This window comes from Mastigoproctus giganteus, chromosome 11 (assembly GCF_048544385.1).
Source record: "Mastigoproctus giganteus isolate SK-2022 chromosome 11, ASM4854438v1, whole genome shotgun sequence".
Classification (NCBI taxonomy): domain Eukaryota; kingdom Metazoa; phylum Arthropoda; class Arachnida; order Uropygi; family Thelyphonidae; genus Mastigoproctus; species Mastigoproctus giganteus.
Window position 1 is genome coordinate 129,638,040 of NC_143585.1, and position 25,257 is coordinate 129,663,296.

Consider the following 25,257-nt stretch of genomic DNA (forward strand, 5'->3'; position numbering starts at 1 on the left):
ATGATCAACTTGTTTTACGGTATAAGCTCAGAAATTCGGTGTCTTCGGGATACAGTGCTGGTTTTTTGGAAGTTATGCATATAGCCTAAATATTCAGGGGTAATTCATATTATGTATGTATTCTTTACTTAACAAGTTCAGTTCAGCCGCTAGCATAATTTAATGCAGTCATACGAGGGGGGGTATCAAAAAGTTCATACCCTTACCTAGAATTAATAGCCCTAGAAAGGTGAAACTTCACAGGAACTTTAAACTTTTTCTATGTACTCTCCATGTATAGTAACACTTTTCTCCCATCTGTGGATCAGTTTTTTAATACCTTGATCATAGAAGTTCGCACTTTTTGCCTGAAACCGCGATTCCATTTCATTGATGACTTCCTGAGACGAATCAAAGTGGCGTCCACGCAATGGTTTCTTCATTTCTCGAAACAAGAAGCCTGACGGTGCTAGGTCAGGAGAATAGGGTGGGTGCTGCAGTAGTACAAATCCAACAGTTGGCGAGAACATTGCATTTGACATTGCTTCTGCAAAGGTGTCAGCAATCTTGGAACCCATCGTGCGGAGACGTTAGGCATATGCAAATGGTCATGTAAAATGCTGTGAGCAGACCCATAACTAATTCCCATTGCATTTGCGATAAAATGAATTGTCATACGACTTTCACTGATCACCAGCTGCTCAACCTTTGCAACTGTCTGTGGATGTTGATGGCCTTCTCTCTCTTGGCTCGTGAAAAACAATTGTAGGATCGCACTGGAACTCCCGTTTCCACTTTATTTACGGTGTCATCGGATGGACAATTCTGCCCACAGACAGCTTTCATTTTTTTTTTTGTCAATTTCCTGAGCTTTTTTGCCCTGTAAATGCAGGAACTTGATCACTGCTGGATACTCCACTTTGTCAACGATAGCTTCCTTCCACAGATTCCGGGCTCCACCTCTGGTGTACGATCACCTACGGGAAAGGAATTTCACATGTTAGTTATTGAATATGTAGACAACCTATATTAAAAACGGCATCTTCCTACTGACGTTTTATCTTGGTTAGGGTACGAACTTCTTGATAACCCCTCGTATGATCAGAGACAATCTTAATTTTACTTATGTGAATTCGGGGAGAGTTTTCGATTGCATAATAAAATAAATATCTTTTTTGCTAAAAAAGTGATCGAAAAAATTTTCCGTGAATCATATGTTCTATTAGATTATTATTAATATTACAATTCTATTAGATTATTATTAATATTATCAATTTATTCATCAAACACCCCTGTACAGAAAATATCTAGGAGGGTGGCTCATACATACATTCAACACAACAAATTAGATAGTAACATGGAGTAGGCAATACAAAAGTAAATAACAAGGAAAAATTACATAGATAAAGTTCACTAATTGAAAGGATATTGAAATGAAACTTCTTTAGACGCACCCCAGGCAGTTTTCATATGGGCGTAACTTGCGTCCGTGGATTGACAAAAAATCGCCACGAAAATTCCACACGAAAAGATTCATCGCCCCCCCCCACCATTGTACTACCGTACCAGGCACGAGCGACGCATGACGCCATCAGTATATCTATAGCGCGGCCACGGTGTAACTCGCACGCTTGCCGCGTTTGCGTTTTAAATCTCTATATCTCAGCTTCTAGCAGTCCGATTTTAAAAATTTAAAAACCAAAATATTTCTTCCGTTATTCTCTACCATATTTCATAAAAAATTTCGATGGAAAAATTTTTATAATTCATCATGCCGAAGTGAGCGTTGTAAGGAGTATAGAGCACGTATACGTGCAATGCGACACCGAAACTACCTCCATTGAGTACAAAGGAGAGATCTGTAAAAACTTTGTAATAAACTTGTAAAACAATTTTAAAATATTAAACCACTGTAACATTGAAATAATAAACGTTTCAAAAGATTCCAAAAAAGTTTCACTTAACTTCCTCTATGCGTGCTCGGCGTGCACTCTTTTTCCATTAGAAAAGGCAACAGCGTCGAGTACGTGATGTAAAAACCTGAGTTGGTTTCACATGGAACTTTACTATTTACCGTTAGAATATGCAGTTAATTTTTGATTATCATAAAATGTGGGAAGAGTTCTCGGACTTAGTTATGCAATTAAAATACATTGAAAGGTGAACTTTTAGGAATCATTGCTCTATAGCCCCCTCCTTCCGCCACCAGGCAATTAAAGAAGGGAGAATAATTAAAAATTAATCGAATTTCGAGTTATGGCCTTTCCATTTTAATAAAAGAAATTAAATTTGTGATTAATAAAGTGCCAATATCGAGAGTTATTTCCAATATTATCCCATGAGTACTCTTACGGCTTGTTATCTGTATTTAATTTTAGTTATTCCTTTTGCTTTTCATTTATGTGCCTTAAAGAATAAAACTATGTATAACCAAATGGAACAACTAATGACAAGTTTTTTTCTTGAACCTGATAACCTTGTAATTTTTCTCCATAGATATTGTGGCATTTGTGCTCGGATAGCGCTGAAGATAATGATTGTTTTTTTTTTTTAAGTTCATACCTAATAAGACTTCAACTCACCCACATTTCAATGGATGTATTAAACTAAACATTAAAGTCAACTTTATTACATTTTATATTGGATAAATTGTGGTTAGTTCAGTCCTATTAACCAGATTTCGTACTTGGATTCTGATGATATGGTATCAGATTAAGAAAATGTTTCATCGCACTTTTTAAATAATATACCAATAAAACACAGCCGTAGTTCAAGATTGAGTAGTTTTCCCGAAACGGTTATTGAAATAGGTTTATATCACACTTGTATAGCCAAATGCATTGTAATGGGGGACTCGCTTGTCTTTTTACGCAACGATAAATAAAAATTGCAGTTTATTCATTTCCCCTAAAGTATACTATTAACAAAGTGTGTGCAGCGCGTTCAACGTTAGACCAAATTAATTTTAGTCACAGAATATTAATGATATCGCATCATCACTCTTGCAACCTCACGGTAGGTGACGCACTGACCCTTGGTTTCACATGGAACTTTACTATTTACCTGACGCTTTGGCTTGTTTTCTTTCCATTTCATCGTTGACCTCTCTTTGCATTGCTTTCGTGCAGCGGCTTTACCTCCTCCTCTGATTCATCATGAATTTTTCTACTGAAACACAATTCACCTTTTATCATATACCAGCTCACACACTGTCAGTTTTCCATATTTCGCAAATTAGATTTTCAATAAAACGCTTTTCATTTGTTTTGATTTTCACAGCACATGTTTCTTCGCATCCAATTTCCGGTTACCTTTTAGGTTTATTTGGCGAGTTTGTATATGGTGCAAGAAATCTCCTTCAGTTCAATGAGCTACTTTTGCTAGTTTAAAAAGAAGAAAGAAGATATTGAATCCGCTTTATTTTATCCATTTTAATTATGAAGATAAATATAAAAGTGTGTAAGTAATGTTTCCGATAATCTGCTTGTTTAGTTATACAGGGCTTACAGCTATTAAACTATGGTCGTTACCCTAGACGAATTGTCTATTCGCAGAGCGTTAATATTTTCCCCAAGTACCAAGAACATGAACGATATAAAGAAAGGACTAAATATAAGTACTCCCCACCGCCAATGTTTCCTTTTGGTCTGAAAGCAAATTGTGGCTAGAGAAATACAAAAGAAAGCAATTTTCTCCTATGAGCATGTTTCCTAGAAATCTAACTCTTGCTGCGCCGGGCTTCAGAGTTTATCGTTGGACCGCCCGTCGCTGTTTGTTTTCCATTTAGGGGTGTATAGTTCAGAAAAATATCGATTGACAGACAGGGAGGAGGAGGAGGAGGAAAGTCATTTGGTGCTACCTAAAACTTTTCTTTTTAGAATGAAATTATACCAATATGACGTTTCATATGAATTTTCCGGTAATCAGAAAATTCGAAATTACGATCGATTTTTTTAAAAGCGCTTTTATTAAATATTTAAATGTTTAATAACTGTACTAGTATTTTTAATTATAAAAGCGTCTTTTATGTAAGGGAATTTCTTCATAAAGAAAACCAACATTTAATTTTGTTCACTAATCAACATTGCCCAGTGAAAGATAAATGTATTTTTATTCCTGACAACATTTAGAAGTCTTAAGAGACTTCAGAGTACGTTCTGCATAAAGAACGTTTTTTTTTTTAAAGATCCTTCCAAATCCCATATTAAAACAGGGACTAAAAGGAGACAATGTTGACGCTCTCTGTGTGATTCTTACAAGCTGACTAACAAGATACCGCTTAGGATTTTAGGATTAATTTCGGTGATGTATCGTGAACTCTTCAGCAACCCTCTTCTCGAGATGAATTAATAGGATTATTGCTAGCGTTTGTCTTTACCATTCAATTAAGATATGGAGGATACACCATCAGTGGTTAGAGTTAACATTTTACTGCCGTGCTGGGTGTCTATGGACGAAAGCAATTAGATAACTTCATTATAGTGTTACCCTTCTGTTCGCAGTTTTAAATAAATTAATCAACCGTAATGACTAATTAACGGCAAATTTTTAATGATCGATTGTTGGAGATGGCAACAACTTGCAAGTAGAACGTTTTCATTCCAAACGTGATTATGAATACCCTAATCACTTTTATTAGATCATTTATAAAGGTGAGCAACAGATGCCGAGAAAGTAAAGTAATTAAACCCGTGATTTGTCTTAATTGTAATAATGATGCTGCTCTTAATACATCGAGCACATCTAACTACCAGATTGACATTTCCCTTCTAAGTGCCTTAAAATCCTTCTGATGTCTCCCAATTAGATTTGTGGATAAGCGCGCGTGAATTAGGAAATGAACTCTCTCAGGATTGGAACGATATTGTAAATGGCCTTTTAAAAATAAACATTGGTTTATTGTTGGTTAATACCAATCCCTTCACTGTCTAATAGCGACGTTGCATATTAAACCTTTTCAGAGAGTAAAACGGTTTCTACGAATTATCAGGGGTTAACATAGCGCTACATAATAAAGAAATGGATTTTAAAACTCAACGTTAATTTTACTCGACGATAAGGCTTCTTTCAGTTGGAGAGAGAGAGAATCTTTATTGCAACAACCTTTGTAAAAGGTTAAATAGTGTTGCACTTTCCCTTCATGGCCAAAAGGCCAGGGGTTTACAGATAAGAGGTATTAAATAACATAAGACATTAAAGAACTAAATAAGATAACATTAAATGATAATTAAACAACTGGCATTAAATAAATTAGATTGCAAAAATTACTAAATCTTTACCATTAAATTTAGAACATTAAACTTAAATAACCAAATGACAACTGATATATATACTATTTACAGTGGTAGACAAAAAAACAGCATCACCTTAAAAAAGTAACATTTGTAGTGAAACGTATAAGGTATTGTTTGATTACAGTCATTTTGTTTGTCGCAAAACAAAGGTATTGCGTCAGATAACGCGTCTATTGCATCAGACAGTAATTGCAAGGTATTGAATCAGCTGTTTCTATAAATACGACGTTGGAAGGGTATACACGATAATTAGTATATTGTTTTGCGGAGGTGTAAGCATGGCTCCATATGTTCAGTTGACACCAAGAAAAAAAAGTGTAGCTGTTTCTCTGTCCCAGGAAGGGCTTTCTACGCGTGCTATTGCTGATAAACCAGTCAACAGTATCCCGGGTGCTGAAATTAAAGCGTGAAACCGGTGATGTGAAGAGAAGACCTGGATCAGGACGCAAGATCAATATTTGAAACGGCTATGCCTTCGTAATCGCCATGCTAGTGCTACTGATCTAAAACTGGATTTTGAGATGGCCTCTGGTGTTGAAACAAGTGCACGAACTGTCCAAAAACGGCTTTCGGAATGTGGTCTGCATGCCTATCGGCCCAAGAAGAAGCGTTTGTTGACCCAACAAATCCATGTTTCATGGACAAAAGAGAAGAGCAACGGGACACCGTCATCTTTTCTGACGAATCGAAATTGAACCTGCATTTATTATTATTATTATTAGTGGGTTTTTTTTGCGGATTCTCGGGTTCCTCCCATTCGCTGCTTTGTTATCTTTGTTATCGGCGATGGTAAGCGCCATCGCCGGCCGTTTGTGTGTAGTATTGGAATATGTGAAGGTGTGATTTTTTTTTTTTTTTTTTTTTTTTTTTGTTTTGAATGGCCAGCGTCAGGCGATTTAGCAACCAGGGGGCAGCAAACATGAGTTTGATTGCCCCCGTCTCACATCTCTAGCTGCGCTGAAGCAGGCCAGATTCATCTTTTAGCTCCTGCTGGGCGTCCCCGGAACTGATGGTCCGGGGAAGCCCGCGGAAATATAGGAAAGGAGAGTGGATGTATAGTAGGGAGAAGATGGGGAAGGAGGGACTGGGGGGAAATATAGTGATAGAAAGATGGAGATGATAGTTAGAGGAATCCCCATAGAATTAGGAAAGAAGAGTTGTTAATTAAAGTGGATAGAGCACTAGACAATAGGTCTAGGAACCCTATCTTCAGTAGGAATCAGCAGTGAAGACCCCACCCTCAGGTGGGGGTCAGTAGCAAAAATCCCACCCCACTAGGGGCAGCAGGCAGTGAAGATTCCACTCCCAGTCATCTTGTGGTAAGGTGAGGATCTATGCTGCTACCCCCACCTAGGGTGAGATCTTCATTGCTGACACCAACTGGAGTGGGATCTTCGCTGCCTGCTGACCCCCACTGAGGGGTGGTTCTCGAAAGATCAGAGTCTGCAGTGTTTTCTGCCAAGGTGTGGTTCTGTAGGCTAAGTGAAGTGTCCATCACTGGATATAACTATGAATGAAATTAGGTAAGTCACAATCGAAGGATTGGTCCCATTAATGTGTCTGATCAATCTGATCTAACAAGAATAGGGCATGGAGCCCTGGAGTGAACCATTTAGTGTGGTTTTTGCTGTTCTCAGCTACCTCTGGTAGGAATTTACGGGTGATTGCATCGTGCTGTGTGCTGTTCCATTTCTCCTGCCACCTGGAGACTAACAGCATTCTCATTCTATTCAGATCTTGTTTAGCAGGAATGGTGAGGTCTATTTGGATGCTGGAGTGCAAAGGTCGAGGTTGTTCTGCAGGTCCTGGTCATTACTAGGAGGGCAGCCCTTTGGGCCTGTAGTAGTTGATTTCTCACAGCCTGTGTGTTGACTCTGTACCCCCGTGCCCCTGCTCCATATGTTATTATTGGAAGCGCGATACAATTGTAGTATAGATATAGGGTTCGGGGTTTAAGGCCCCACTCCTTAGTAAAAAGTCAAGACATATATAAATGTCTTGACTTTTTCTTTGTTATACTTGACATGTTAGAGAAAAGAGAACCTGCAATCAAAGATTACTCCAAGGTATTTTGTGTTGGCCATGCTTTTAATGGATTGGCGATTGTACCTAACAGTGGGTGGCCTTTCTGGGTCTAATTTCCCCTTGAGAAGCATCTGTTCTGTCTTGTGTGGGGAGATCTGTAGCTTATGCTGAGTAGATCAGTCTTGGAGGTCTGTCATGATTGTATTGCTCTGTTGTTCTATTTGACCTTGCATGGCTTGGATGGGAAGCGATATGTCAGAAGACGAAAATCGGAGGCATACTATCCTGAATGTATAACCCTGACTGTAAATGTTCTCCTCCGTCAGATGGGGCCGACCGGGCTAGCCGAGTGGGTAAAGTACCTACCCGGCAACCCAAAGGTCGCGGGTTCGATTCCCGCCTCGGGCTTGGATCAAAGTACTGCAAAAACTGCGAGGTGCAATATGGCCACAGAAGCCGATGCGCCAAGAACTACCAAAATCAAAAAAAAAAAAAAAAAACCGTCAGATGGTCTGGGGATGCATAACGAGCAAAGGGGTGGGGCGAATTAAGTTTATTAACGGAACGGTGAATGCATAAACCTACACTGCTATTTTGGAAGAGTGCCTGAAAGCCGTTATTAGGGATCACCACACACTCGTCCAAAACTTCATTTTTCAACAGGACTCAGCACCCTGCCACGCAGAAAGTTTGGTAAGTTTTATGCAATTTAGATTTAATTATGAGTTTGTCTTCTTGTCTCACAACCCTTAAAACATACTTACACCAATGTTTTCCCTCGTTTTTCTCCCTTAAGGTGCAGTCATATCTCAGAAATGCTGGCATTACAGTGTTGGACTGACCCGGCAACAGTCTAGATTTTGAACCCTATTGGAAATTGCTGGTACATAATGTCGTCTAAAATGCTCAGAAGAAGCCAATAAGTAAGATTCAGCTGCATTGTAAGGGTGTGGTACCACGAAATTGGGCAACCGTATATCCAGAAGTTGATTAACTGTATGCCAGATCGTTTCAAGCTGTAATTGAAGCTCGAGAAGGAACAACAAAATATTGAGGACTTATTTTGCTGATTTACAGTACATAATCCTCTTACGTTAACTTGCCATTTCAGTTTGTACGCGTAAATGCAATAAAATGTATGCTGGGTTGTGATGATTGCTATTTGCATGATTTTTCATATTTCCATTAATTACGCATTTTACCCTTTGGGAAGATATTTATGGCAATTAGGTATATCAGTTGGAGTCTTTTTATTGGATTTCATTCACAGAGATCTATATCCCATCCAACAAAAGCATTTCGAAAATTTCTGCAACTCACAATGCAGCACAAAACACTTTTTTTTTTTTGCAAAATTCACAAGTGATGCAGTTTTTTTGTTCGCCACTGTACATATACTATTGTCCTCACAGTTCATGGGTAAGAGCACACAGAAATCTGACTCAATTGGTTTGGAGTACACTATGCATTTATTTTTTTTAAAGGTTGTACAGTATTTCTTTATTTGTTTTGTTAATAGCCAAAACATGTACATGACGCAGTGAAACCTTGTGGCTTTTATTTGCTTTCTCAGTTTTTCACCGCCGTGTTTGGCCGTATTTTGAGTGGATTTGAAATGTAAGGAGATGCAGCATTCAGAAATACCTTACCCATTTGCTATTGACTGGAAAAGATGGTAATGAAGTGATAAGATTCCTTGTATTTCCTTTAGATTTTCAATAAAACAGCTTTTCATTTGATTGATACTGGTAGTGTGGCTGGTAAAGCTATTTCAGATTTTGTACAGTGTTTTCCTTGTTAGTGGCTTTATTGTGAAATCTTAAGATTTATGTTTTTATAATAAAGTTGTTTCGTAGAAATTGTACACCGTAATCTAAGTTCACAAATAAGCTTCTCAGACTGGAGTGTTGCAATTTTTTTTTTGTACACGGCTTGTGGCAATTCTGAAGCGTATGTATGTTAAAAACGATACATGTTTGGCCGTAATTGATGACTAATATTGAGTAAACTTTTCTAACTCTAGTATTAGTGTAAATTGCTATTTAATACAAAAAATTGTTTGTGTCATTTTTAACTGTGATTTTGGTAGGCGTGTATATCCTGAATTGTGTAAAAGTGATCTATTCATTTGCTTCCAGTTCTGTTTTTTGAATGAAAAATCATGAAATGAATTAACATAATTTCGGATGAAAAGTATTGTGTCTTAGAGTAAAGTGACTTTGTTATTGTAACGTCCGCAATTGTAATTTTTATGTGATTGATTTGCTATAATAATGAATATTTTATTTGAGCAGATTAGCTGATATTTGGAAACACTTGAGTGCTGCTTAAGGGTGCTTGCACTTAGAACGCAGGTTGCCACTTATCGGAAACCATCAGCGACATGCAGCTGAAACTTCTCACTGACTATGAACACATAGAAAGCAGTTGACCAGTGCAACTTCTCAGTATGCGATGTGGTAAGTTTTGCACTTGCCAACTGCTTTCTGTATTCATAGCCAGTAAGAAGCTTCAGCTGCATGTCGCTGATGGTTTCCGGTAAGTGGCAACCTGCGTTCTACGTGTAAGCACCCTAATGGTTGATTGCGAGCATTTCTTTAGAAATACTTAAAACTCTTATGACATTCGTATTTTTTAATGTCATCATAAATTTTAAAATTAGTTTTCGGTCATCCACATAGGCGTAATATTCGGGATTGATGGAAGTATTTCTACAAAAATAGTGCTGCATAGAATTACTCGCTGAGGAATGCCTATGTTGGTAGTAGCACTGAACTATTCTTATGAAGATTGATGGGATCTTTGATTAAGACTATACTGAAAATAGCAGAAAATCGTTCTCCGTGATATTTTAGCGGTTCCACCACTTTTCACTCGCTTGGAGAGGTTTGAGTTCGAGTTCCGTCATTGTCTAGAGGAATTTCTTAAGACCAGTTGGGGCGCTAGTGTGCCGACCTCAGAAAGAAGTACTAAGATTTCCGTAGTAAATCTGGATATTTAGCCAATATTGCAAATATGCAAATCGGCTCGTTAAACACAATATTGTGCATAATATACAGCAGCGCGTATTTTCTGATAAGCTTGAAAACCTACAACGACAAAAGAGACAATTCTATTCGTTTCTAAGAGTGCATGTCTTGGTAGTTCAGTTATAAGTTGTAAATAAAGAGAAAAAAAAATCTATACTGGCATGAGCAGAAATCTAAAGACACGTTATAAACATATCCAGATAATGCATAATTGTGACGATGCTAGTGCGGTTGCCTGCCAGGTGAAAAGGTATACCAGAAAGGCTCTTTAAATAAGGTCCAAGTTAAATTAAGTTTTGGAACATAATGTTTTACTATCATTGTTCCTTTCTTTGTTAAATAATATGCTAAGCATTAACTTGTTGAATGCGAGCGGAGTCATGTGCTTTGATTAACATATTTCAAGCTGAAATTAATTGTAAATTGTGAGCTATCGTCAGATATTTTTGCTGTTAGCCGCTGTATATTCAGGAGAACTTTATTTTGTCTTTATGTTTAAAAATGAAAGTTTTTAACATCAAAAACGAAGGATGATTTCTGTTACAAGCGAAAATCAGCGTACGACAACAAAGGTAGGAATAATGAAGATTTTATGTATAACACTTGCACAGTCTCCAGTAATGCTCGTTTTAATAAGAAATTAGAGTTAAAAACCGTTTAATTCTTTTAATAATGTGTACAAAGAATCTAACAGAAAACACTGTTGAGTGATATTAAAAAACTACCTCATGATAATTTGGGAGAAGAATTTTGCAGCCGCGTAATTTTATTTTGATGATTGTTTTGCCAAAAGGCAATCTGTTTTTGGTGTTAAACCTCGGACCCTGCTCAGTAATTATGCGTTATTTACATGTCTAAGGTTAATCAACATGAAAGACGGTGAAACAGAATTATTTATCTGTCACTTTCTAAGATTTGAAAATGCATCTTGTTAAAGTTGGTTGTATTTCTAAGAAATGTTCATTAAATCATGAGGTTTTTTTTTTATATATAAGTGTTTATCTTTGACTTTGGATATATCAAGAGTAAACAGGTTATCTGAATGTCTAACCTAGAGGATAGAGGAGAAACATACTTGGCATAATTGTTATGTTAACATCATCCGAGAGCCCTTTATCTTTAGTTAAAGTATATACGAGAGCTACTTTATCTAAGTGGAAGGTGCTACACTTCTCTGTCATTAATGCTGCTTGGATTCTGAAAAGTATATGCTTTACTGCTGATGGTAGAATTGCTACTTGAGCATAGATTTTAAGGTGGGTTAGTTTTAACACTAGGTGAAATACTTCTCGGTGCTTTTTTGGTATAATAGACGCATTGCTATTGGCTTGTAGTTTGGTTACCGTTTCTTTGTTCAGGTAATAGGCTAATGTTGAATGACATTTTATTACTTAGGTAGGTAGTTATGGCCGAGGGAACTTTGATAATTAGAATAAGAGAGCTGATAATACAGACACTAAGACGCTGATTGTTTAGCTAGGAATCTGGTCCACCACTTATTGTCAGCGCGACGTTTATAGATTGAATTTGGTTGGAATCATAAATAAATTATAATAGATAATTTAATAGACAAATTTTAAAGAATTTTAACGTCTTAAAAGATAGAAAAGCTTTAAAAATCTCTAATATATGCATTCAAGAATGCAAATGAACAAGTTGGAAAAATATATCTTTCCTTTACCACAAGACTTTCTGTATTCAAAGATGTATGTTGAAACCATACCTCACCCTAAGAATTTTGTAACGATTGCGATCCGTATTGTGTGTTTAGCATGTGAGTTTTCTTTTTTCAGGAGATTAATATATTAATAGAAGAAACTTTAAATTTCGTGTAGAGAAGTTTGGAAGATGTTGCTGAAATCAGCGGAAAATATATCTTAGTACACCATAATCAAGGTTCTTCAATAATTTAGTGCAATAGCCTTAGGTACTAATACTGATATGTAAATAACATTCTTCTATAATTAAATTTTTATCAATTTTATAGAACATTATTCTCTATCTCCACACTTCAGTGTACATTTGGTATAAAAATTCATATTTGAGTTTTCTCATTGCTATTTATCAAAGCATGTAATGAATTGTACGTAATATGAAATGTAGAAAGTTAGTTTGATCGTATTCACCTATCAGGTAACTTCCTTTTCTAAACTCTACTTCTTTTTTTTTTTGTATGGAATGGATGAAACAAATGTTACGGAATATTTCGCCACCGGATTACTATGTAACTGTAGATCAGCGTATTCAAGTAGGTATCGTATATTGGAGTGATTTCAATCTTAAATGAATAGATTACGTTCTTTGCGAAAATGTAAATACTGCTTATACAAAGAAACAGCGTTCCTCTTGAACTTAGACGGAAAATCGAAGCTGTGAAGTAGTATGTTCGTAGAGCTCAAATTAAATTCCTTTACAGTTGAGTAACTAGGGAGTACTTCTAAAGCAACTGAGGTGATTTGGAATTTTCATTTAGTGCGAGGCGAGCAATCCTTTAATTAAGAAAGTAATAAGGGTCTCAATCAGCAGTTCTAATTTCGTTGCTTCAAAACGACAGTTTTCTTGAACTTGAAATCTGTAAAATATAATTAAGTCAGAAATGCATTCTTGTGTATGGAGGTGTGTATTTGGTTTTTTCTTGTTCCTGTTTTCGTAATGTCATCTTCGTAAAGATAACATTATAAGATATATTTGGACAGCTCTGCATATTAATTACGTCTGAGATCTCTGGAGGTTTGTTTTAATTATAGAACAAGTGATGAGGGCGCCTTCGTAGCCAGGTGGGAAGGAGCAGCAGTGCGTAGCACACGCTTCTTGATTAGACCGGGGTCCGAGCCCGTCACCACCAAATACGGAGGATGCGGAAAGGTCAGGGAATGACCACCGCATATTCCCGGAGCAATATGGCCTTAGTTGCTAATGCTCCTAAAAACCAAATAACAAACAAACAGAACGAGTGATGTGAAATTTTGACTACCTGCTGCTCAGTCAGATCAACATTAAATTTTCAGCTCCAGTTTCGTTGGTCCTGAGGAAGTTTTGGGTCTAATTCCAATTCAATAATCCTTCCCCACTACAGATTTGGAAAAGCAGCAACGATCCATTTTAAAATTGCAGCATCTATTTGGAATGTTTTTCTTAATTTTTGTACTAAATATCACATCAATAGGTTAACCCATTTTCCCCTTGCACTGTTCCATCCTGCTTAAAAACTGCTAACAATTCTCAATTGATCCCAGAGCTACCCAAAACTTTTAGCTTCAGGCTGAAGTGATGGATAGACATTGATGCATTTCTTGTATACAGTACAGTAGTTTTTAAACCCTGAGTTATGTTATTTGATAATTGAACACGCCTGAAATCTGACGCAATGCGTATATTGCCTAACTTTTTAGGCGCGTTCCCAAATATACATAAGCGCCTATTGTCTTCACTATGTCCTTCCCCTCTCCACCTGCATGTAAAACTAGACTACTTCTGTGCGAATTTTCATGAAATTTTATATTTAGTTCTTTCAGAAATATTTGTCGAGCCGTCCTAAATTTCATTAAAATGAAACAAATAGAAATTCGCCAATTATTTCTTTTTTCCATTCAACTTGTATGTAAAACAAGTTTGTTAATGTACGCAGTTCGTTACATTTCAGGTGCGTTCGATTTTTTATTAAAATAACAATTTTTTTTTCTATAACTATGATTAATAGAAATAAAGAGCAAATATAGTTATCATCTTAAGTCTCTTTATATATATTTTTTATTAAGTGGCATCACGTTCACGAGTTTGACGTTACATTGAAACGTGTACAAACTGTCTAAAACTAACAATACTGCGTTAAAACTACATTTAAAATATGATTTTTTTTTTGCATACAAATTTCCAATTTGTATGGAAAGAAACAGATAATTGCCAGATTTCTATTTGTCTGAATTTAATGAAATTTGTACATGGTTAAGACGTGTGTACGCACGCGCCAACGCCCCTAAAAATGGTCAAATGTTGCAAAGCAGGAATTTCAATTCTAGTCTTTGGCTGATGTTTACATGCTGTGTTATCTGCATTTATTTGAAAGAAGAGGGGCAAAGAAGTCCTCTCGTATCGTATTCTGAAGAACTGACGAGGTTTTCATAGTCAAGCATTGAGACGTGCTATGGCACGATGTAGCCTAGGCAGGAAAAGACAGTCCACCAGTGAATGTTACTTTAGCTCCGTTGGCGTAATATAATTTGGAAATACAATTCTTTTCATCCACATAAACCCATCTATTTCATACAGATGAATTGTGGCACTTCTCGGTGTCATCGTTGTTACTTACCCAATATTCCATCGGATATGGTAGGAAGGAGATTACTTTTCATTGCTTGATCTTTGCTCTCCTTCGTGTATCACTTGATTTCTTTATATATCATTTTAGCGAGTTCGCTCTTCTTCAGTGACATGAGGAAATGACTAGATTATTCATTAGTTTCATAATACTAAAACTGTTTTGTTAATAAAAAAAAAAGTTACTGTATTTTTTTCCAACTTAATTGAATCCTTATGTGCTCCAATTTTCGCTTCCATAACCATGTTGTTTTTTTTCCCCCTTCATATTTAAGTTCTACCTCAAATATTTTGGGTTTAATTAAAAAGAAAAAAAAAATTCTGAACATGCGCCGATATGTTCAGCATATGACTGTTGTTAAATTCTGTAAAGTAGTCTTCTACCGACAAGTAGAATATGCTTGCTCCATGCGCTCTCTATCCAAAGCATCTTAGTAAAACAACAGACGTTATGGGCGTTTCGTTCAGTTTCTCTGTTTTGTAATGGTGGTTTATTCAAATACACTTATCTGTGCGCTGTTCTCGTTTATTTTGTCTTGCAGTCCGTAGCCAGCACTACTGATCTATTGTCAAATTAGTTCAAGCAACGTTCGATTAGCGTAGTTTATTGTAAGTTCAATGTCCTTCTAATTAGTAAAAACCAGCTACCTTGATAATCTGCTGTTATACCCTATTGTCGGCTGATTAATTCCATCTAATTGAGCTCCTCTTTGCCTTTTCCCGAAAATACGTATTAACTTTCAATTTAAACGTAAACAAATTAAACACGGAACTATTAAATATTTCTTCAGCCTCCTTCAGATGCTGGAGAAATTTTAAAGTAATTTGTGAAGAGAAACTTCTTTAGGCGCGTTCCAGGCAGTTTTCACATGGGAGTAACTTGCGTTCGTGGATTGACAAAAATCGCAACGAAAATGCGATACAGCAAACTAAGCCATAAGTAAACGCATATCAACTCGCAGAGGTGTATTGCTAAAAAAAAAATGGTAACGGAATGCTCGTCTTAAAAAAAAATAATAATAATAATACCGGGACGCTCGTTCTCCAGAAGACTATGTGATAACGCCACATCGACTGTACAGTAATTGAATCAGACTTCAGACTCGCGGTTCATAGAACAATCAGTTCTAACGTTCAGCTCATGGCGAATCAAAATACAGCGTTCGCACGCATCACAGTATATCTCATTCGTTGGGTCTTTTTCTCTAACACATTGTACTTTAGTAAGAAATGTTCAAGTTTCATTGCGAAGTTTTATATTTTTGTTTTTAAATAAATTTTTAAAGAAATATATTAATTTTAAAGATTACTATTAATACAGAGTGATTCACTACCAGTGCGACAAACTTGCAGGAGGTGTAGAGGGCACAAAGACGAATCAGAATCACATAGCATTGCAGGATTCGAAATGCCTTCGTCATGCGGTAGAGGACGTTGAACGGGAGGTCGCGTGAACAGCGATCCGGCTGGAAGTCAGCATTTGCGAACCGTTTCTGTTGAAGAAACCAAGTAGCAAAAGTCCTCCGGAGTGGATAATCCGCAGGCTCCAATGATTGGACGCGTTGCAGATGGTATGAACTCATTTGGTTTGTTGACAGTATCCTCCGTACAGTGGATTGGGAAATACCCAACCGTTGGCCTATCGCTCGAGTACTCGTGTTCGGATTACCTTCTGCAAGACATAGGACATTCTCCTCATTGTCTGGCGTCCTCGTCGTTCGCTCTCGATTCATGGTACCTCTCGTGAAACAACCAGTCTCACGTAACCGTCTGTGCACACGTGCGAAAATCGTATGATGAGGAGCACGCCTGTGCGGGGAACGTTCCTGGTACAAGCGCAGAGCAGCGCGCCCGTTACAGTCCGCAGTTCCATACGCGAGGTGCATGTCGGCCAGTTCAACTCGTCCATCCTACTGCCTCGGGAACCGGTTCGCAAATGCTGACTTCCAGCGGGATCGCTGTTCACGCGACCTCCCGTTCAACGTCCTCTACCGCATGACGAAGGCATTTCGGACCCTGCAATGCTATGTGATTCCGATTCGTCTTTGTGCCCCCTACATCTCCTGCAAGTTTGTCGCACTGGTAGTGAATCACCCTGTATATATTTTTATTAGCAATGGATAAAATAGATATTTCTCCCTCCCCTTTGATTATGCCATTGTTTCATAATATTAGGTGTTTAAATTTAATGATTTTCTATTATGACATTTAGAAAAAAAGTACCGTAACGTCGTTCCGGTGCGTTTCGGCCCGAATACATCACTGATTACAAGTCCTCTGAACGGCCAACTATCATCCTAAGCTGAATGCACCGGTTCTCGTCCGATCACCGAAATTAATCAGCGTTAGGCTCAGTTAGTATTGGGAGGGTGACCACCTGGGAATACCCGGTGTAGTTGACTTTTTGCCTTCCTGTCTTTTTAATTAGTAATATAATAAAGTGTAAATCTTTGCTTTGTCTTTACTTTTATAGCTTGTGTAATATTCCTCCTATTTTCGCTTATTAGAATTGCCGTTAATAGAATTAGAATTCAATTCGTAAACGTGAACACAGTGACTGGCACTCACTACAGTGAACGGTATTTTGTTATGGAGTGTCCATTGTAAAGTGATTTGATCGTACAGTGAACCAATCGTAAAGCGGAGGTCCACTGTGGTGAGCGTTGTAAGGCGTATAGAGCACGTATACGTGCAATGCGACCACCGAAACCACCTTCATTGAGTACAAAGGAGATATCAATATTATTTCAACAGTGGAAGAAATTACAGCGTGTGATGGAGTTGAACAAAGAAGATGGAGAAGGTCCATCCACATCTTCAGAGCCTTACATTTTACCAGAAATGTTAGGAATGCATTTGGAAGGAGTCATGGAAGTTGATACTTCAAATGAAAACGAAGAGTCCTTGAAGCCCATAGTGGTATAGTATTTTGGGTCAGGCGCCACCGGTGGCTTCCCACATCTGCGCTGCATGTACTCTGTGATGAAATGCAGAACAACTGCAAAGGCCAGAAAAAAGTAATGTCTGGTTTATGTAGTATTGTGTTCTGTTCTGTTGTTGTGTCTGGCTGCTCGGCCGCGGCGCCTCCGTAGCCAGGTGGGAAGGAGCAGCAGTGCGTAGCACATGCTTCTTGATTAGACCGGGGTTCGAGCCCGTTACCACAAAATATGGAGGATGCGGAAAGGTCAGGGAATGACCACCGCATATTCTGGAGCAATATGGCCTTAGTTGCTAATGCTCCTTAAAAAAAAAAAAAAAACCAAAACCAGCTGCTCGGCCGCAGGGCCCCTACTGGGACCATACCTTGCCCGCCACCACTACTGGGAGGTGAACCAGGCTGCCCATTATACTCTGGCTGGTCTCAGCCAGGGTCGCCTGGGCTTTCTGGACGGAGACTAAGTGAAAAAAACAAAAAACAGAGGATGAGTGGGGTAGAGGGCATAAGAGTGGGATTCAATAGTCGGGAAGATAGGACGAGGAAGGAAGGCGTCCTTCGGTTGATGTAGGTAGGTGAGGGACGAAGAGTGAGTTTCACCCTGTTTTGGAGACTCTATCAGAATACAGGGAAAAGTTGAAAGAGTTGCGAGGCTAGAGTGCCCGCATAGAGACCGACGCCATTTGGCAGCTGTTTTCAATGATTAATCCAAGTGAGTGTCCTTTAATTAGCTTACTGGTCTTGCCGCAGGTGTCTTTATATATCTTTATTGTTTAAATACTAAATATGATTGAACACTGTCATTATTCTTAGATGTGATAGAATTGTCTTCCTGATCTCAAAAACAGCTTGTGTGAAGGCTGAGAGCTGTTTGTAGTTGTCTTCGTTAGCAAGAAAGTAGTGCTTCTCACCACGAGGGAAAGACAGTAGAGAGGTGAGCATGCAGCTTCTAGAGGCATGGTAAGGGTGGCAGTCGTAAAGCATATGCTCCCAATTTTCGTCTTCTCTGCAAACACAGAGGGTTATCATCAATTCCTAGTTAACTTGGCTTGGAAGGAACCATGGCCAGTTAAAATACATAACGTGCAGGCCAGGAACATACCAAGATGGTGGGTTCGGATAGGTTATCGAGACATATGGTACAAATTTGTGGGTGACTCGTCCTTTGGTCGAGGCAGTCCAAATCCGACTGCTATCAATGGAGGAAGAGGGATACAATGTTTGTCCTTTCCTCTTTCTGGTTTTTGGTGATGTTGAGAGAACATTGTGCATGATTGTCATTGGCAGAGTTTTTTCTTATGGTGCTATAAGAGACCTCTCGCAATCACTTCCATATGAACCAGTCATAAAAGAAAAGCGAAGAAGCCAAAACTGACAGCCAGAAGTACTCCATCAACACGTAGTGGGCGTAATACACAGGAGTAGCAACAGGATTTTAAGAAACACGGAAGCATCCACGTACAGTTTAAACCTACGTTCCTGGATAATGATTTCGGCTGTTCAGTCTGTTCCTTTTGTGATCGGCTTTGGTTCAATAACGACGTGAAGATTGTAGTAGGCTCTAGATCACTCTCTTCAAACAGCATTTCCAAATGAGGATGTAAGTCAAATGTCGGCCTGTAACAGTTGTCGTGACTCTCTCAAGAACAAAGTGATTCCTGCTCTATCGAAGTCAAATGGTTTTAAATATCATCCGATGCCACAGCACTTCTCAAACCTAGATTTGGTAACGGAACGATCGTGGAGGCTCTCATTCATGTAGATTCGTCGACTGCGGCAGTCACACGGTCAATATGGAATCCTCGGTCAAGTGATAAATGTTCGCCTAAAGAAGTTTCCCTTAACTTCCACTATGCGTGCTCGGCGCGCACAATTTTTTTTCTTTCTTAAATCTGTAGTTAATGGATCTCTGATGGAGGGAGTAGGGGTTCCTCGCGAGTTATTCCAGCTTTTTTTTTCGGCCCATCAACACACACGTACAAACATAACAGAGAACAAAACTGTATGAACTATAGTAGTATAAGAATATTGGCACCCTGTGGGCCGAGTGATCATGTAACCCAAAAATATCCACGAACATGAGGACATTTTACTACCTTCATTTATTTACAAGCAAACTGAACCCATAATTAACGCAGCTGTACTTCTCTTAGCTGCGTCGTTATGGTTTCCGTTTTCTTTTAAATCAGTACTTATACATTATCCAGGGAGAAAGTGTTGCGCTATTATTCTGTGTTTATATATTCTTATTAACCTAACCCTTCTTTAAGAATACAGGTGTGTTGAAATATTTATTGTTTTGAACCGACTGACACTAAAAGTTAACTTTTCGAAGAAAGTTAACTATTTAATGTCATATGATCTAAGATATGATTACATATTTTTAATGAATTTGTGAAAAAATTCGGATTTTACTCAACGAAAGCCGTTTTGTGTTCAAAATATTTGCTACCTGCACCCAGTGCACTGAAAGGTTAATCAAATAGCGGAGATCAGCAGTTAATCCTCGTGCATGTAACTAATCTTCAGCCCATAAAGCCGTTCCTAACATTTTTATTAATTAACTGTTCCGGACAAAGTTTGTGTGTGTGTGTGTGTTTGGAACCCAGAAAAATATATGCCATAAATGTTCACATGCTTTTTCAGAAAGATGAATAATTCGCATAAAAGGCCCACAATATACAAATTTCATGAAATTCTCCTTTTTTTATTCTTATGTATACTGTATTTACTTATATGCGGATTAAAGCTCTCGTTGGTGAATTGCCAGCGTACCACAGCTTTTTATTTTTAGCATCTTACCACTGAGAACTTTACTTTGATGGACGTTTATTTGTTTACATATTTTTTATAAGTTTAAAAAGTTATGTATTTATTTATTAATGTTACCATTAATGGTGGCACGCACTCCATTCATAACCTAGTGGTTGGAACCTTGAATACCCAGTGATATTCAGATGCTCTTCGCGCCCTAACTGAGTCTGTTCCGGGATTCATTTGGGCCTGATTTCAAATATGAAACGAGATACTTTGTTCTGTCCTCCAGACACCTTCGTTTATTATGCCGTGTACAGATATTAAATGTTATTTAGTATTGTTTTATGTTCGTTTTCTTGCTCACTGGAGTATATAATATAGCATACATTCAACTGTTTTATTCGTATAGATTGCTTTTGTTTGCATTTCGTTAAGTTGTGGCAATTGCGTGCGCTTTGCTTTGCATTCCAGAAGAATGAACGTTTCCTCCACACGTCGCTGAGGAGTTCCTTTTTGTTACACCTAGGCTTTGAGTTCCTTTTTGGGACTATAACGAACTCAGCTGAGCCACAGGGCTGAGCTGGCTGATGAAGGCCTGGAAAGCAGAGATATCCAAAGAGGAACAGGATTTATTGTTTAAATACTAAATATGATTGAACACTATCATTATTCTTACAAAAACGTTAGCAAAGTAGTCATTGTACATGCTTATTAACATAAAAAAATTGTGTTAAACTCCTCATGGCGTCACTTTAATCTGAAGACATAGTCATGCTGCTGCTGCGACTTTACTGCATTAGTAAAATCGAGATCTATGATGGCGTTATTTTCTTTGATTCCTCGTTTCTTTAAAAGTCTACATCTATTGGCTTGACATCTTTTGAGCTTTTCTGCCTCAGAATGTGTATCTGTAGTCATCAGACAATATTCTTTAAACAGTTTAAATTACTAATTTAACACTTCTTCTTTGTGAAGTACAGATTGATAGATTATAGATTTTATCCCATATATGCTGCGATGTGTGTATAGTGTAAATGAACGTGACATATCGGACCATAGTTTCTAAAGACCAGTTTATTTTTCTGCCTGCATTACATAAGCTGCAATGTTCCTGTAATGGTGTACAAACTTAGAGCTTTCCTTCGGTGGCTATAAAGGGGGAGGGAGTAGATAGGGGCAGGATGTCTAAACTCTTTATAAGAAGCGATGAAGACTTTTCGATTTAGTCTTATCCAAGATTAAAAGTTATTGAGGGGGTAAAATTAAACATTTAAAGCGCTCTTTTTTGGGCATGAATTTGCTTATACAATAGTGGTGGTATTTGCAGGAGTTGCGCTCTCTCTCTCTCTCTCTCTCTCTCTCTCTCTCTCTCTCTCTCTCTCTCTCTCGCACCCATACATACAGAAACGCATGGAGGAGGAGGAGGAGGCGGCTGTACATTCTGTCAACCAATTATTTAAAAGATTCTAGCCGTACGCTACTAAACACTTTGTACATGATAAGCCCTCAGTTTGGGAAGGGAGGGGGCTATGATAGCTGATCAAAGGCGTTTTCATCAAGACTCTGAAGCCAGTTGAAAATCATCATATTCCTTTCATATTTGGACAGAGGCTTCCCCTTCTCGCGTTCAATGTCCTTAACAGTCAAGCTGAGTGTCTTATTGGCTCCTCGGAAGCCAAGAGATGAAATCTGCAGCTCGCCTCGTAGGTTACGATCCAAGTCAGTGGATATCTGAACTTGAGGAACGACAACGGAAGTAGTTTTCGTTTCCACAGGATGACTGTCGAGGCTTAACTCGCTACGAGTTAGCCGTTCCAAAGCTCTGTAAGTGGACTCTAGCCGACGACGGATATACATCTGGCGGACTTTTTTGTTAACGGATCGGACGAAATCGACGGCGGTGATTTCTGGCCCAGACTGTCCTGCAATTGTCTGAGGCGACGGAAGTTGAGAAGTGGAGGACATATCCCCTACTGCCACCCACGTTGAACAAGAACGCGATGTATATTCTAGACGTTCCTGGGGCATCTCATATCGTCGCCAGCTTGTTAATGCTACCTCAGATACACTGGGTCGAAGATTCTCCCTCTCCAGAATAATGCCCTGGTCGATGTCGCTTGTGCTAAAGCTCTTCATAAGTCCCAACACTGAAGAGAGCGCCCCGCAGTTTCGTATTATCTCTGTTTCTTCCTCAAAGAGAATTTCATCTGTTATAGGACGTCTTCCAGGGCCAAAATGTTCCGAAGGAACTTGGAGAAGGCTACTTCGACTCCCTCTTCCTCCTCGTGAACCCCCTAATACCCATCCTCCCGTTCCTGCTTCTAGCATGTTGGGACTCCGCCGACTAAAATCTTCTCCAAGTTCTTCTCCATTTTTGGACGAACGGATAAGTGAACTTCTTAACCGACTCATCTCTGAGCCGAGACTAGACAGGGACATCAGAGACAAGTCGGTGGCAAATGATTCATGGCTCGGTGAACGCGCCATTCCTGTAGTTGTGGACGTAGGTGGCGCTTGAGACAAGGGCAAGGCTTCTATTTCTGCTTTTACTTTACTCATCCTGGAATGTTACAGGAATTGTGATTTCGTCAGTAGGGATTGTTGCTTATAGATAATGTATTAAAGCATTGCTCTTGGAGCTAGAGTTATCATAGAGTATACTTTGAATGCACATTCAACGAAAAAAATCGATAAAAAGCGACGCACTAAACACGTGGTCGAGCTCAGGGTACACCAGTCACGCGTCATCTCACAAGTAAGCTCACGAGGCTTACATAAAACACGAGAGTTTACGGCCGTAGTTAGTGTGGCGCCTGCTTGTCTACGTGTAGCTCCTGCAGAGTGCCGCTTTGAACCGTGGGATATTTCTTTCTGTCGACATACAAAGATTGGTGAACTCTTTCCACATCTTCGCAATCTGAAAATATAAGAAGAAAGAATTAGTTCACCTGAGTGAGTTTATAGTTTACAGTACTGTTTCATGCTGTGGACTTTAGATGAACAAGTTCCTACTGAAACTGGCTTAAAAAAAAAAAAAAAAAACTCATTCGAATGCATGAGTGTAAATGTAGGTGGCCAAGATAATCGCCAACAGGAAAATAATGACTATTTGCTCTTATGTGCTCGACATGGTGGTAACAGTGGGCTCCAATGTACTGCTGTACAATGTTCATACTGATGTAGTAAATGTAAACTATTTCTCTTCAAGATAATAATCTTGATAAAGTAGTTTGTATTAGAGAGGGAAAATAATACACCTTAATTATCACAGGAAACAAATTCGGTGTTATTTGAACTTCCTTTTTAATTGCGAACGACAATGTATTTTATAAAAATATATTGACGTATAATTCAAATATAGTTAAACCACTATCAAGTCATTGGTATCTTCCAGTATTAATTGGAGAACTTCCAGTATAATATTCAGGCGGGCTACCCAGATCCGTACAGAAGTAAATTATTAACACTGGTAGAATTTAAAGTAATCCGATTCAGTGGCAAATTATAGATAATTTTTACCTTTATGTAGACTAGAAGTATCAAGTGAAATGTAAACTTGGATTATGGTTGTTTATAACTGAACTTTGCATTTGGACTAAACGGCCAAGATATAAACATCTCAGGGTTTAGCTGTAGATTTTGCTGCCCTCATTTGGAACCCCTGACTACAAGGACATCAACCAGTGATCTTACCTTCTATTAAATAAGCTACACATTTAGAGAATAGCTGGACTACTGGCTACTCAGATTCTTTCAATACTGGATGAAATCTCTGAAGGCAATATATACATGTACTGTGATATAGAAACGTCTTGGGTTAGTTGCATTACAGAGTATACTGTACTTTGAATGCACATTCAAAGAATAAAATCGATAATAAGCGACGCATTAAACATGTAGACTCCATTAGTAGAGCACACTTTCTCCTAACCTTTATTTCGATAAACAGTACAATTTGATTTCGCCTCAGCAGGAACTTATTCATTTGGAGTTTAACTAAGTAATTCCAAAAAAATTATATACTGTACAAGGACTAAACGTTACAGTACTGACAATTGTCGAAACGTATTTGGAAACTAACCTCTCTGTATAACAGTTGCTGTCAAATTAAAGGTTTGTAGATGGCAATCAAAAGGTATAAAATTGTGTGAGTTTTATTTAAACATAATTGAAAAATGACTTTTAAATTGTAACAGCTTAATATTGTTCCCAGTACAGCTTATTTCTAGTTTCAAGCTATTTTACTGCTTTCATACACATATTCTTCAGTAGCGTTTGAAAGATATAGTTGTAATTCCAAGTTTAACAGTTTTTTTTATAATTTTTTTATTTTTTCAATTATTATCATGAAATTAATTTCTTTCTTTCTTTTTTTTTTTGAAATTTCCTCATTCTCTTTTCTGTGCAAGATACTCATAAGGACACTGAAAAAAAATTAATCACTTGAGTTGTTTAGAGCATATAACAGATTTAACACGTCTATTTTCTACGCATGTTTGAGTATAGTACTGAAATTGGAGTATAAAGTTAACCCGTTTCTGTATTAATAAGTGTACTGAAAAACACGGGTTTCCACCACTAAAGATGGGACGTAGAAAAGATGTTAGCGATGTAAAAAGGAGTGATAGCCTTTGTCCTGTCCCAAAGGATATCCTGTTAAAGTAGCTAAATTTGCTGGCGTTCCAGAAAGAACAGTAATAAGAGTTTAAGGAAGAATGGTGCCACTCGAAATCAACCAGACATTAGCAGCAGAATTGTGGTTGAAAGTCCGTCGTGCCGAGTGATTGATCAGCGAGGAATATCGCGTCCAATAAACAAAAATCGATTTTAAACACGAACTGCTGAAAGCAGTTAAGTTAATCAAGGACCTCATCAGAAGAGAATTATATAACATGCTATCTGGAGTGGGATAATCCTAAAG

At 38.1% G+C, this 25,257-nt stretch overlaps 1 protein-coding gene and 1 pseudogene across 1 annotated transcript in view; one reads left to right on the forward strand and one right to left on the reverse strand.

The window, feature by feature from the left end:
• The first annotated feature begins 16,928 nt into the window (after positions 1-16,928).
• On the forward strand, positions 16,929-17,046 carry LOC150078428 (5S ribosomal RNA; annotated as a pseudogene).
• Positions 17,047-21,392: 4,346 nt separating this feature from the next.
• The window catches only part of LOC150078429 (uncharacterized), a 78,394-nt gene continuing 74,529 nt past the window's right edge, over positions 21,393-25,257 (reverse strand). Inside the window, exon 2 of the mRNA XM_090385540.1 lies at positions 21,393-23,253. Within this exon, the coding sequence (XP_090241666.1) occupies positions 21,864-22,895 (1,032 nt within the window). The 5' untranslated portion in view covers positions 22,896-23,253 and the 3' untranslated portion in view covers positions 21,393-21,863. The remainder of the gene's footprint in view (positions 23,254-25,257) is intronic.